The sequence below is a fragment of the Arachis stenosperma genome, chromosome 1, assembly GCF_014773155.1.
Source record: "Arachis stenosperma cultivar V10309 chromosome 1, arast.V10309.gnm1.PFL2, whole genome shotgun sequence".
Lineage (NCBI taxonomy): Eukaryota > Viridiplantae > Streptophyta > Magnoliopsida > Fabales > Fabaceae > Arachis > Arachis stenosperma.
Window position 1 is genome coordinate 37,991,465 of NC_080377.1, and position 14,048 is coordinate 38,005,512.

At 36.0% G+C, this 14,048-nt stretch overlaps 1 protein-coding gene across 5 annotated transcripts; it reads right to left on the minus strand.

Annotated features, from left to right (window-relative positions):
• Positions 1 to 4,779: 4,779 nt before the first annotated feature.
• LOC130966711 (ubiquitin carboxyl-terminal hydrolase 2) lies at positions 4,780 to 12,889 on the minus strand. 5 transcript variants are annotated; one of them, XR_009081297.1, is made up of 6 exons: positions 12,444 to 12,889; positions 10,746 to 10,870; positions 7,875 to 10,618; positions 7,299 to 7,560; positions 5,299 to 6,796; positions 4,780 to 5,187 (listed from the first exon to the last, which is right to left on the minus strand). XR_009081297.1 is itself a non-coding variant. In XM_057891545.1 (5 exons), the coding sequence occupies exons 3-4, from the start codon at positions 10,610 to 10,612 to the stop codon at positions 7,320 to 7,322; spliced, it is 2,979 nt and encodes a 992-aa protein (XP_057747528.1). In that variant the 5' UTR covers positions 10,613 to 10,618; positions 10,746 to 10,870; positions 12,444 to 12,889; the 3' UTR covers positions 4,780 to 5,968; positions 7,299 to 7,319. The 5 variants fall into 5 exon arrangements, 4 of the variants coding, with proteins under 4 accessions (XP_057747528.1, XP_057747519.1, XP_057747514.1 ...); XM_057891545.1 differs by having other exon boundaries at positions 4,780 to 5,968; XM_057891536.1 differs by having other exon boundaries at positions 4,780 to 6,796.
• Positions 12,890 to 14,048: the final 1,159 nt, after the last annotated feature.

The following is a 14,048-nucleotide window of genomic DNA, read 5'->3' on the forward strand; positions in this document are numbered from 1 at the left end:
ACATGAAAGTCAACTTCAGAGGAAGCAGTGATTGTTAAATTGGAAGAAATCAATGTTGAGGAATTTCTAAGGTGTCGGAGATGTTCATGTCCTCGAGAGAATCAAATCTTGTTCGCTTAATTCTAAAGTTTGCAAATCTATGTTCACGACAAACCTAAAGTAACCGATTTCCAATATCTCGACTCCTCGGTTTCTCTTTAATTTATCAACCGCCAATGTCTTGGTCGATCAGTTAATCAAAGAGGTTAAGTTCAAGAATCCGATTTAGTTTCTCAGTGAGAAAACACAATTTTTGAGAATTATTCTAATCTGAATTATATGTCACATATTCAAAACTAGGGTAATTAAAAATCATGTATTGTGTTGCATACTTAGAAAACCATTATGTCTAGTTTATTCAAAAAGTTATGAGAAAGTATTTTCAAGCACGATTTGAAAATCAGTTCTGTCGAATCAGTAAACAAATCCAAAATGGGATTAGCACACCTGTCGATGCTACTAATCCTTTAGTGATGAAGAACGAAATACTCAATCATAAACAGATTAATGCAAAGCTTTTAGACAAAGGAAAACTTAGATTAATAAACCATTGAAACATGAACAGAGTTCCTAACCTTTTGACAAAGGTTTAATGACTCATACTGGGTGCAAAATTTAAGATGAAAATGTTATGGAGGAACTAGGTTCTCCCCTTTGTGAATACCTAGGGTTTCTAATTCAAAATTCAAACATAATCTTTTCTTAATCAGAATAATTAAGATAATCTCTAATTAATTCAAAACAAAATTAAATTCAAAAAACTAATTAATCACATAATCTTCTTTAATTTTCAGTTTGAAATCAAATCTTTGAAACTGGGCTTGATAGAGGCCTAGAGCGGGTTCAGAATTATTGGCATTGTAGGTATAGTTCGAAACCCAAAAATTAGCCAATAATCAAATTTGAATCCTAAACATGTCACAAATCAAAGCAAATATGGAACCGAGAGTATTTGACTCCCGAGTCGTCTCCCAAGGAATCACTTGAGGGCAATGAGCGTGCAAATTTTGGTTGTAGCAATCAAGGGGTTGTCAATGAATAAACGAACATATAAAGCAATAAAAGAACATGCAAAATTGTAAGGATTAAACTAATAAAGGAATTAAAGAACCGACTATGTAATATAAACAAGTAAAGTATGAAGGAAATCAACATAGAAATGTATGAAAGATTAAAAGCATAAAAAGGGTCTTAGCTTGGGGTGAGCTAGGGGTCCTTTCCTTGTTGGAACAACAACTATGAAAATTATGATGGATTAATATCACTTGATTAACCCTCACATCGGAAGGTAAGTTAAATGATCATAAGTGTTCTTAACCCACAAATCCTAAATTGCTTGCTAATTGCTTTAGCAACAAATTAACGTTAGTGGGAACAAGAACAATTAACAATCCAAGAATTGACACTAAATGTTGGACATTCCAACTCTAGAAACCCAATTGCTCACTTACCCAAGCCAAGAGGCAAAAATTTAGCCTAAAACCATGTTTGACATTTTGTCAAATACTTGGTGGGCAAAAAGCTTGAACATGAGGAAAATAAGAAAAGACTTGAAATTAAAAGCAACAATTGACATCAATCAACAAGAGTAACACAAGAAAGCAAAGTATAAACATCAAGCATCAAATTCATCAACAAGAAATTGAAATTGCAAAGGAGAAGTGAAATTGAACTATAACTTGGATTAGAAGAAAGAGTAATGACAATGTAACTATAAAGAGTAATAACAAGAGAATACTTACAATGAGATTAGCAAAATCCAAGATCAAAAATGGAAATGGCACTTGAATGTAAAACCCTAATAGAAACCCTAGTAGAGATGAAGAAAAATTTAGAGAAAAACTAAACTAAAAACCTCTACTACTACTCCTAAAACTATCCTAATGATATGCTATGTTGTGTGTCCCATTTCCCTTCCAATATGAGCTAGGAGACTTCAGAAATGAGCCCCAAAGCCCTCAAATCGCGAGCCACGTGCTTTTCTAATGAGGTCATGTGTGGACACTTGTGCGGACGCACAGGCGTGTGCGTCTGCACACTTCTGCGAAAATCCCAGCCTGTGCGTACGCACAAGTACCTGTGCGCACGCACACTAGGCGATGCTTGGCTGGAAGGGCGACGCGCTCAGAATGATCCGCGTGCTCCGTCTGGGCTCCTGTGCGAACGCACAAGAGGCTGTGCGCACGCACACGTCTCTGAACTCACCTCCTTTGATTCTTCATGTTTCCTCCACTTTGCATGCTCTTCTTCCATTCTCTCCAACCCATTCCCACCTTATACACCTGAAATCACTCACAAACAAGATCAAGGCATCGAAGGAAAAGCAAATGGAATAAAATATATCAAATTGGGCACAAAAGAGCATGTTTTCATAATCAAGCACAATTTGGGAGAAAAGTTCAAAAGCATGCTATTCAAGGGAATAAGTGCAAGTTTAAGTGATGAAATCTATTAAATTCTAACCAAAAATCATCATCAAATATGGCTTCATCAGCCTTGGAGAATGATCACTGGAGGTTGCACTGGGTTGGTCTTCTTGATCAGGGCCTGGCATGCTGATTTCACTGCGTGGCACGCACGCTTAAACCTTGTTTAGGACATGACACGCCCTGTTTGTACATGGCACGCCTAAACTTGTCTTGCTCCAGGGGCTTCACTTGGTCCTTAGGCGTGGTACGCCTCTCATCTCTCATGGCACGCCTTGTTTAATTTTCATAGGGCGTGGTACACCTTGCTTCAGCGTGGGACGCTCCAATTTTTGAAATGAATTCATGCCTACGCACAAGACATGCGTATGCACAACATGGGAATCACTCCTTCAGGGCGTGGCCTGCATTGCTCCAGTGTGGGACACCTTCCTTTAATGTGGCATACCTCAACTTTGGTGATTGTAGGGCGTGTCATGTACATGTATAGCATGGCACGCCCCCTTCGTTTAAACTTGTGCATACGCATGAGGCATGCGTACACACAACAAGGCTGTTTTTAAACTTATGCGTACGCACAGGATATGGGTACACACAACTTTCTATTCTCTTGAGAAGCTCTGTTGTGTTGTCCTTTGATCAACTTCTCCTTGCTACTTGATTTTCTTCCCTTTATTCCTGTATTTTCTTGAAACACTTACTAAACATCTTAGTAGCAAAAGATACTTAAAAGTAATGAGATTAGAATATGAAACTGTAATTAAATCTAAGAAAACAAGAATTAAAAGCAAGAAAAACAACTAAAGATGCGAACGCATCACCACATCAGCTTTCCAATGGCGCCTATTGACGGAAAATGCTTGAAGGACGACTCTGGGTCCTAAAATGCAACTTCAGAGATGGATATAGGTAATTATTAATTTTAGGGACTATTTTGAGATTCGGGTGCAACTTCAGAAACCACTTTGAAACTTAACTCTATTTTGATGAATTATTTGTCTGTGGATTACTAACTGTTTGACAACTGTTTACAAGGACTAATGTGAATAGAAACTCACGTGGTTAGAGAACGATTAGATATTTTTGGATTGTTAGAAGACATTTTTTCTTTTGAATAAATGACCAAGGAGTAAAAAAAAAATCAGTTAGTCTTAAAAGTTAAAAAAAATTAAGAATGGAATGATAGAATATAAATTGAAAATGTAACACATATTGATACAATTAACCCAAATCGTAGAGGAAAGCTTAATCATAAGAGTATTAGTAATTAGCGAATATACATTATTATTATTATGTTCAAATGCAGGTTATTATGTGAGATATGAAATAAAAGTCAAATTCTCTCCTCTTTGGATCTCTATTTGAAGTATTTTTTATTCCCTAAACTACTCTGAAATTCCCATTCTTCATGATAATTTCTTCCCATTATCCATCTTTGTTTTTTTTTTTTTTTTTTTTTGTTGGTTCACTACCCGTTACGAATTGTGCTCAGTTGAGGAACTCCACCCAAAATAGTACTGGAGAAAACTGGTCTTCTACTAACAAGAGTTAAAAGCGCCGTTCTAGCTATTAGTGTAACCTTTGAGGGACGAAAAGAAAAACTCAACAAACTAGGTGGAGGACTCGTTAGTGCTTGATCGTTTTGCACCAATGTTAATGCACAACCAAATCAATAACTAGACTAGATGATCAGTATATAAATCCAACCATTATTAAGTGATAATATTTACTCTTTTATAATTTAACTCCAGATTTTTTTAATTATTTTTAATATTATATTGACTCAATTGTAATACAAAATTAATTTACAGTTCCACACTTTTTCTTCCTTTCCCTTGACAAAACAGTGCAGCAAAATAATTTGATACAGTCGCAAAAAAATTTAATTTTGTATATTGTTTAGTGTGTCTTGCACACAAACAATGGTGCCTTTAATTTGCTTCTTAATTATTATACAATTCATACTATGAACTCATTGGAAGTTCTGAAAGGTTGCGTTTGTTTACCATCGGGATAGGACACTGATACAAGAATACAGTCATATTTGACAAATAAAACATGAACATAGACATTATATAAAATCCTAAATTAATGTATTTTATATTTATCTTAACTGGAAAAATATAAAAACACTAAAAAAAAGATAACTTATTTTTATTTTTTTATTATTTTTATTAATTTTTTATAATTATATTTTTATTATATTTTTCTTCTCAAATTTTTTGAATAAAAAAAAATAAAAAATTAAATTTTCATAATTTATTTTAATTTATCACCAAAAAAATACAAAAATACTAAATTCTATGTCTCTATCATTTATGTCTTATTCTTAATATTTTATCTTGTCCTGTTTTCAGAAACAAACGTAACCAAAAATACTATGTTTTATCTTGTCCTGTTTTCAGAAACCAACATAACCAAAGATACTGGGAACACAATTAGGAAGAAGGATTCGGACTTCAGCCTAGATACATGTAGAGGACAAACCTTTTCTCCAAACGGAAGTGTTACTGATGGCAAACACATTTTTTTTTTTTGGTAATTCGAACACTTATATTATTGACAAGAACTTATAATCAATACACTATTGTATTCCAAAATAACACACATCATGCCAAAAGAAAGAAAAAGGGAAAAAAATAATTAATCAGAGTTACAGAAAAGGAGTATGATATGCTGCAGTCTTCTCTTCCCCATCTTCCAGAACTCATTCGATTAGAATCTGCCGCCCAAAATTGATTTTGTATTACAATTGGGCCAATATGTTATTATTAAAAATAAAAATAAAAATAAAAAATTTGGGGTTAAATTATAAAAGAGCAAATATTATTACTTAATAACTGTTGGATTTATATACTTATCACTTATCAGCTAGTCATTGGTATGTTTGTGCAGGAACGTTGGTGCAAAACGATCATGCCCCCAACAAATCCTTCACCAACAAACTGATGCAACACTGCAACAGATGTAAAAGCAGCAGGCAGCAGCTAAAGAAAATCAGAATTCCAAAATATAAAAAGATACAAAACAATCACAGTTCCATCTGCGGATGCGATAGACATGACTGGCAACACAGAAAACCTCACCAAACCAAAATCAAGCATGGATGACATCTCAAACCCTTGGTGCGGATGCATGCAGTAGATACAACAGCACAGATGCAACAGGGTTTCTTCTTTCCCTCTCACAAGGAGGATCAGTGTTTGCGCAAAACCACTGCTGACAACCCCTCTTTGGCTTTGCAACAGGTGGTGCCTTAAGCAGTAGCGTGGAGGAGGAAGACGCGGATGGATCCAAACACTGTTGTCGCCATCAGAGGTGGCGGTGGCGGCAGAGTTAAGCCAAAACCATCCATATCCAGTTTAGGTTTCTACACTCGTATGGTCTCATATGGTCCAAAGAGAACCAAATTTCTGGTTTATGTGCAGTTTCATTTGGAACCATGTATGTGGCTCCAGGCATAATATCACTTGCCATGTATCATTTTATCCAAAGGAATAAGCCTTTAAGCACATGCAAAAAACATGAACTCACATTGGATAGAAGCAGCATTCACAAGGGACTTTGCAAGAATTATGTTAACTTACGAATAAAATTGTACAATTTATACTACACATTTTAAATAATCAACAAGAGTTCCCACAATATTGCTATAGAGGAGGAAAGCGACAATCCTACATGCACATAAATTGGCAATGGTGAAAAATAATATACTTTGTGGATACAGTAGTGCTGCAAAGAAGCGATGGCATGCACCAAAACTTTGTTGGAACACATGGAAGTTGGAGGGGATAAGAAACAAAGAATATATGCTAAATAAAGTATTTCCCATTGAAAAGAGACCTGAATTTCACTAACTGATAAGTGATAAATGAATTTATTCAAATTGAAGGCTCAAGAAGACCTATAATTACAAAAGCAAATATAAGAAGAGGTTTCTCCAATACCCCTATAAAATAGTAACTATACATATTAGATCTTTGAGGTTAAAACATAGCCATGTGCTACACTAACTCAGATTATTAAATTTTTTTAAATTCTGCTAAAACGCATAATTAGGTAACTGTTTGTCAGTTGGAGGGAAAGGAGGCGATGTGAAGGCATGTAGTGTTAAGTTGTGAACCTTTACAATACATAGCTTCCTCTCCTCCCCGCCCTTCCCTAACCCCAACTCACAAACAACCTTGAAAGGTACCATTACCCTTATAAAAGCAAGGATATCGAAAGAAATACAAAAATGAAAGTACTCATTCAAATGAAATATCCCAGGCAAATCCCTAGTGAGTCTCAATTGTCATATGTTACTCTCTGTATTAAGTCTAACAAACTCCCTGTTAATAAAAAATAAAAAGTCAAAAGAAGAAATATTTCACAGTTCATATTAGAAGCACAATGCAGAATATCTAGATTATAGGAATTAAAAAGTTGCCACTCTAAAAGCTCAATTCTAATTTTATACGAGAATTAAACCATGAGAGACAATTTTCTTCTAGGCTAATAGAACAATCACTAATACTCCTGACTGACAAATTTTGCAATGAACAAAAGTGCATAATAGATAATTAATCCCATCCCACGAGTTTAAACAAAGAAAAATACCTAAGATCGGAAAGGGAAGGGAAAAAATGATTTTTGATTGTATGAAATTGCATTGTACATTCAAGATCTCGGTACATGCTCAAAAAATGGTATCACAATGAGTAAGGTAAATTGCTTTGACACTCGCCTGCAAGAATCTCTCTCTCTCTCTCTCTCTTCTCTCTCTCTCTCTCTCTCTCTCTCTCTCTCTCACTCAATTTAGTAAACTTGTATTTCTACCTCAAGTAAAAGTACCTGGAAAGTAGATGGTGTCCCTCAATTTTTTTCATAGAACAGAATGTATGCCTCGCATCGAAGAACTTCATCGAGAGACACTTCACGTACATATGCATCACTGGCATGATACCAAGTGGAACTCTCATTCTCATTGTTATCAGCCTTCCCTCTGTTCCTCTGGCCCCCTCTCACATATGCAACATAGTGACCCCCTCTCATAGATCCCGAGTGCTCCACTACACCAACCAAATGGTATTCATAATTCTCTTCAGCTACGAATCTGTTTAAACAACCGTTGGGAATTGAGTGTTAAATGCCAGAGGATCAATAAAGTATATAAAAAGTAAAAAATTTAAACAACTATATAGAAACCAAACCTACAATAAAAAATGCATGCAATGATTTTGACTTATGTTCAAATATTTCTTATTATCCAATTTAAAACTTGAAGAATCCTTTGCATTTTGTAAGAGAAAAACCAAATCACTGGAGATAGTTTTATAAATATCTAATGACAGCAAACTGCTACAGGTAACAGGCATTCATTAAATAATAAAAATTCAAACAGCATCTAGCAAAGTTACAGCAAAGTACCTAGGATCCACATATGGTCTGAGATCCATTCTTTCTCTGAAATTGACATGTCCATTTAACTTGCTTAAGCGACCTCGGGCATCTTGGCTGAATCTCTTCAAATGAATTGTCAAGACAGGCGGAGCTTTATGAATGAGGACCCTTTTAGTAGCATCCCTTTTCACCTTCAAACTTTTCACGTCAGCCTCTTCCTCACTGCATTCTTCTGAGTCATCATCATCCTGACCTGACATCTGAGGATCTCTGCTTTCAACATTTTCAGTGTTATCCACGATAACACTAGAATCAGCAGCTGAATGATTACAACTTTCTGCATTGGAAGAATTATGACATCCCGAAGACTGAAGTTCCTCATTAAGTGTATCTTTCATCTTCAAAGTTCTGTGATCCTTTTCATCAACATTTGAACTCAATCCATTTGATTGACCATTTTCAAGCACTGTTCCATGATTAATATGTAAAACTGAACTTTCTGTATTTTTGGTATCTGTAATATTCCCATTATCAAGGCTTCTGACTTCAATAGAAAAAGAGTAAGCAGCATCCAATGGTTCAACACGACATCCAATCTCAATTCCATCCAATACAGAATTTGCCTTCTTTTTTGCTTCAACTTTTTTACGTTGGACAATTTTCGAACAGTTCTCACAGTTCCAACCATTTTCATCTGAGAGAAGCTCAGGTTTTATAAAATGTGCCAAGCAACTCTCTACCGAAACTGGAGAATCTGTATCATCGACTTCATCTGGATCAGACTCACTGTTAAAAACAGCTTCTGTAACCTCATTAGATGAAGGCCTAGGAGCAGGACCAGCAAAAACTTCAGGTTCATTGAATAAATCACCAAAGCCTTCGAATGCTAATTCTTCTTGACCATGGCCCAAATTCGAACAGGAAGCCTCACCATCCCTTCCAATAATTTCACAAGCAGAGGAACTTTCTTCTTTATAAGGAAGTAACAGCACTTCTGAACCTTGAACTTGTAGTGGAACCTCGTCTTCCCACCCATTTGTTGAAGAATACGGTCTTTGGTCTTGATCCTCCTTAGGGGAACACTCTGGACCATAACGTTCACAGCTAACCCCTACCGGCAATTCATTTAAAGGTTCATTCTTGCTATCAGTATCCTGATCGCCCTCTTTCGGTGAAAGAAACTCACATTCCTCGGTGACATTGTCAGCTTCAGCTTCCACATAATCCAACCATGCAAGATCATCTGATGAAGCTGACATCTTATTTGCATCATTGTCAAGCACTTGCATATCTTGAGACTCTCCAACAGCAACCAAATTCGGTGAAGACAGCTCTTTAGCAACATTGCTTATTTCCTTTGAAACCAATACTGTAGAATCACCACAATCAGAAGGGACTGCCACCTCTCCCGCAACCGACACATTGGACTGAGCAGGGGAGGTTGACTCATGGACAGATGATTGGTTTGATATACTTTGACCAGCTATTGGATCATCATCCCTGTTAACTTTGACTCGGGTCTTTCCACCTTTTTTTGGTGGAAGTTTTGCCTTTTTGGCTCGAATTGCTTGTTGTGCTTTCCGAGGAGGGGGTTTCTTAGTTGGAACAGGCAGTGAAAGATCTAAAAAAGGCTCGTAAACAGTTGAGGAATTTCCACATTCAATGCACCGTACAGTACTAGATATCTGACCCCCAAATAAATCATCAACTAAAGTATTTGCAGGGGTGCCATCTCTCTTGGGCGAACCATTTTGTTTCCTTGCAGCTTGCTCTTCAGTACTCAACCCATCCAATAAACAACGGAGCAATTCATGACTGTCATGCTGCTGATATCCTCGAAATTGGGGAGACTTGGAGCACACACAACCAAAAAATGATCTAGGATTTATAGTGGTTTTCAATCCTGATTCTGGATTTGTTTCAGTGAACAGTTTCTTCAAGGAACTAACCAATGGTCCAAAAGGAGAATCCAAATTCAGAAAGTTGTCCCGCAATCTATCCATAGCTAGCAAATTTTGCATGATGGAATTGAAGAAACAAGTATTCCCAAGATTAATCATGCCTCGAACTACATAGCCACCATGCCCATATAAATCATTTCTGACAATCACTCCTGATTTAATTTCTGAAGTAACACTGCCATCAATACCAACGTCCTTATTATCCGCTGATGATTTCTGCGATGATCTCCCTTTCAACAATTTCACTACATCAGATAGAACACGGCCTGTTTCTTCATTCTCTTCTATTTTATCAGCTTGAATAAGCATATTGCACTGAAAACACCAACACAACTGAGGCTTTTCATAATGAACCACTAAGGGATGCCGATGTTGCCTCACATGCCTGACAACATGGCAATGAGGGGTTGTTGGTAGCCCCACACCTCCACAGGTATATTGACCACACTCCAAACAAACCCATATAGCCTTGGACTCGGATTTTGAATCTGCTGGTGTGCCACTTTTCTTCTTCCCTTGTTTATTACCTTTCCCTTTTCCTTTTCCACCTCTCCTATCAGCAGCACCTTCTCTGCAATCTTCACACCTTACTGATGCAGAGGATTCAATCTTGCTAGATAGTGTATTTAAATTAATACCCTTTACAAGATGAGGACAAGAACTTGTTTCTTTTGCAGCAGAGATCCCCTCATCAACAGACTCAACAGTTGGGTTGGGAGACTCTAAAGCTTTCTTCGGAGACTGCATAGCAACTGCCTTCTCCTTAGCAGAAGCTCGGTTCTTTCTTCTGATTTTCTTCCCCATCAGTTCCTACAATCCAAACTAAACAATGTACTCAACCAGCAAAAACAAACAGAAATCTAGTTCCTCTTTCCTTAAACATGATCGTATGATATATACATATACAGCACGCGCAAAAAGTAAAAAAGAAATATACCTGACTTACTATCAGGAAGCCAAGGAGGAAGATTCAAAACAAGAATCTCCAAAGGATCAAAAGCCTTACTTGGAAGGCCAGTAACCTAGGTTCAAGAAAGAATGCAAGCCTGATCCAATCCAATCCTACAGTTCAATGACAATTCCAACAAAAACAGTTAAGGCATAGACAGAATCCTTTCCAATAAGAACTGAGCTGTTTGAAAATCTCAGTGGAGCTGGAGCAAGCAAAAAAAAACAAAAAACAAGATAAAGCAAAACAAAAACAAAAAAAACAAAAAACAAAACGTAATATAGGGTAAGTTAAACTAGTATGCATATCATATATAGCGGTGCTGGTGAAGAAGAAGCTTATCCAAATTGAAGCTTAGTAGAAAGGCAAATAATGCAAGAGATGCACAAGCTCAAAGCATCAGATCGAGAATTAAAGAAAGTGCCTCTAGAAAAGAAGGAGCATGTTGTCATACATTCATAGCATGTGCTAAATTAATTATCGATCACCAATATCAATATACAGCTTCCAAAGATAAATAAATAAATAAAATAAAAAAATGAAAAGGCAGTAATCCAAGAAGGGTACCTCCCAAGTCCACAGAGAGGTGTCCCCAAAGGTTTAGAAGGGCATCTGAGGAAAAGTCAGTGGTTTTTGGGAAGGGAATTAATCGGGTTGGAAAAGATGGACAAAAAACATAAAAAGATGGAGATAAAGAGTGAGATGCAAAGTGTTCGGTGAGTATTCGATATTTGAAATAAAAATTGGGTGTTGTTAAGAAAAAGAGAACAATCTCTTTGTTGCTGCTGCGGCTGTTGTTGGGGATGCTAGAGAGAGAGAGAGAGAGCGTGCCACTGTGTCAATGAGGAAGGGAAAGGGGAAGGGGAAGGGACAGGAGATGAGAGACGGACAATGGGCTTGTGAGCTTCTGAAAATATTTTTTTTTTTCAAGTTATCTTTTTTCAAAAGATCTTATAAAAAAGAGAAAGTAATTTTATGTTTGGATAACTCATGCAAAAATATCTTTTCATTTATCAATTATCTTTAGGTATATCCATATGAAAGTAGTTTTTTGTTTATTTACTACGTGAGAAACATTGTTTTAAAGAAAAAAAAAATCTTTTAAAGATATAAATTGTAGCTTCTCAAAAAAAATATTTTTTTACTTTTTCTAGTATTTTTACTTTTACTTCTACAAATTTACCAAACACCTAAAAAAAATAAAATATTTTTCATCAAAAAAGATAGTTTTTTTATCAACTTTTTAATGGCCCCAAACAAGCACAACGTTTGTTTACCAGTTGCTTCGGAACAAGCCAACAACTCAGAATCAGAATCAGAGCAAGCCAACAATCAACAAGAAGCCAACAACTAAGAAATTTTAACTCAGAATCAGAACATTAGTACAATACATACAGCATCAGAACGCAAAATTACAACATTCTAGTATTGAACACTAACTCAGAATCCATATAATTACATCAGCAATCAACAAAATCAACTCAGAAAACTAACAACAATTAACTCAGAACCAAAACAACAATCAACCCCTGTTAACTCAAAACAAAATTAACCAAGAAAAATGAACAACAATCAACAATAATTAGCTCAGAATATTAACAAAATTAACTCAGAAAATTATCAATAATCAACAATAATTAACTCAGAACAAGAACAACAATCAAAAAGCAGTGGAGGAGTGCTTACCAGAGAGACGGCGAGGAAGGTAGGTGACCGGCGTTCGCGAGCAGAGACCGATCCGGCGAGGTGAGCGACGTTCGCGACGGTGAGAGAGAGTGAGCTCGGAGAGAGAGAGACGCCGCGGAGAGAACGAACGTGTGCGACGCCGAGAAGAGGACCGCGACGGAGGAGAGACGCCGGGACGGAGCTGAGGCGCGCCGGCGAGAAGAGAACGGACGTGAGCGACGCCGAGGGGAGAAGTGGGAGCTTGGTATGGGTGAGGATAATCCGGCGGCGACGTGAGGGTTCCGTGACAACGCGGGCGGCAACGGCACCCTCTGGCCGAGGCGAGTGGTTCGGCGATGGAGAAGGTGGGGGTGAGTGGCTGCTAGGGCTAGTCTGTCTTCTCTGATGTGTAAGACTATGGGAGAGGGCGAGGGAGAGGGAGCGGGAGAGGGAGAGTGGGTTTAGGGTTAGTGGGTTACTGATTGCAAACTTTGTTTTTTTTTTTTTCATTTAATTACTAATTCAGTATCTCAAAAAACATAAAACATAAAAGATGTTATAAAAATACGATAAAAATAATTAATAAATATAATATTTTTATAAATATTAAAAAAATATTAATTTAATAAATAATTTATTTATTTGATTCAAATTTTTACGATTATATTTGAATAAATATTTAAAAATTATACAAAAAGAATTGGATCAAATTTTTATCTTTTTTTTATTTTTTAACATAATGTGGTCATTCATAATACAATATTTTTTAAAAAAACTTATTTGACATAAAATTACCAAAATTTATGAATAAAAAAATTTTTCTTTTTAATAATACTTGCAAAAAATTATATTAAAATCTGGTTTCTAAAGTTCTTTGTTAAAATATATATTTAATATCTAGTTCGTTTTATCACGTTTTTAAATTTTTTGAAAACTTATTTTTCGTTAATATTTTTTAGAGTTATTTTTGTCATTTGAACTGTTAGATATTATTTTGGTTGTTTGCTTTTTTTTAAAATAAAACGACGTCGTTTAAAAAACACCTTAGAAAATCGACCACCTCATAAAAAATCGAATAGGTTCTACAATTCACTGGTTTAATCGATTTTTTATTTATTTTCTGCTAGATATTTTTTTATCATAATCAAATCAGTCAAAAGATCAATTTCTGGTTAACTTGGTCAAACCGACTAATCCAGTTCAATTGTCAAAATTATGATTCAAACCCTTTTTTCTTTGAATAGTCTAAGATTTCCATACCCTTTGTAACGACCCAACTCACAATATGCCATGGTCATACAAGAAGCCAAGTGTTACCAATTTGTTCTTCCTAATTATTAACTATTACTTAATATATGATCCTATTCCTTGTTAGAACGTTGCCAATTTTACGAGTAACTTTTTTCTTATATCGTTGCGGGTGACGAGGTAATATAAACAAGTATACATTGAGAGAAATAAAAAGGAAGCATAAAGAAACATAGAACACAGCTGATAATACACATCATGTACACTATAACAAAACATGTAGTGTTCATAAAAGATCAAGTCAGTGTACATCCTCGTCAAACCTACATAGCTACTATATACACGACACTCCCAGGGCCTGGCCCCTACAAAAGCTAC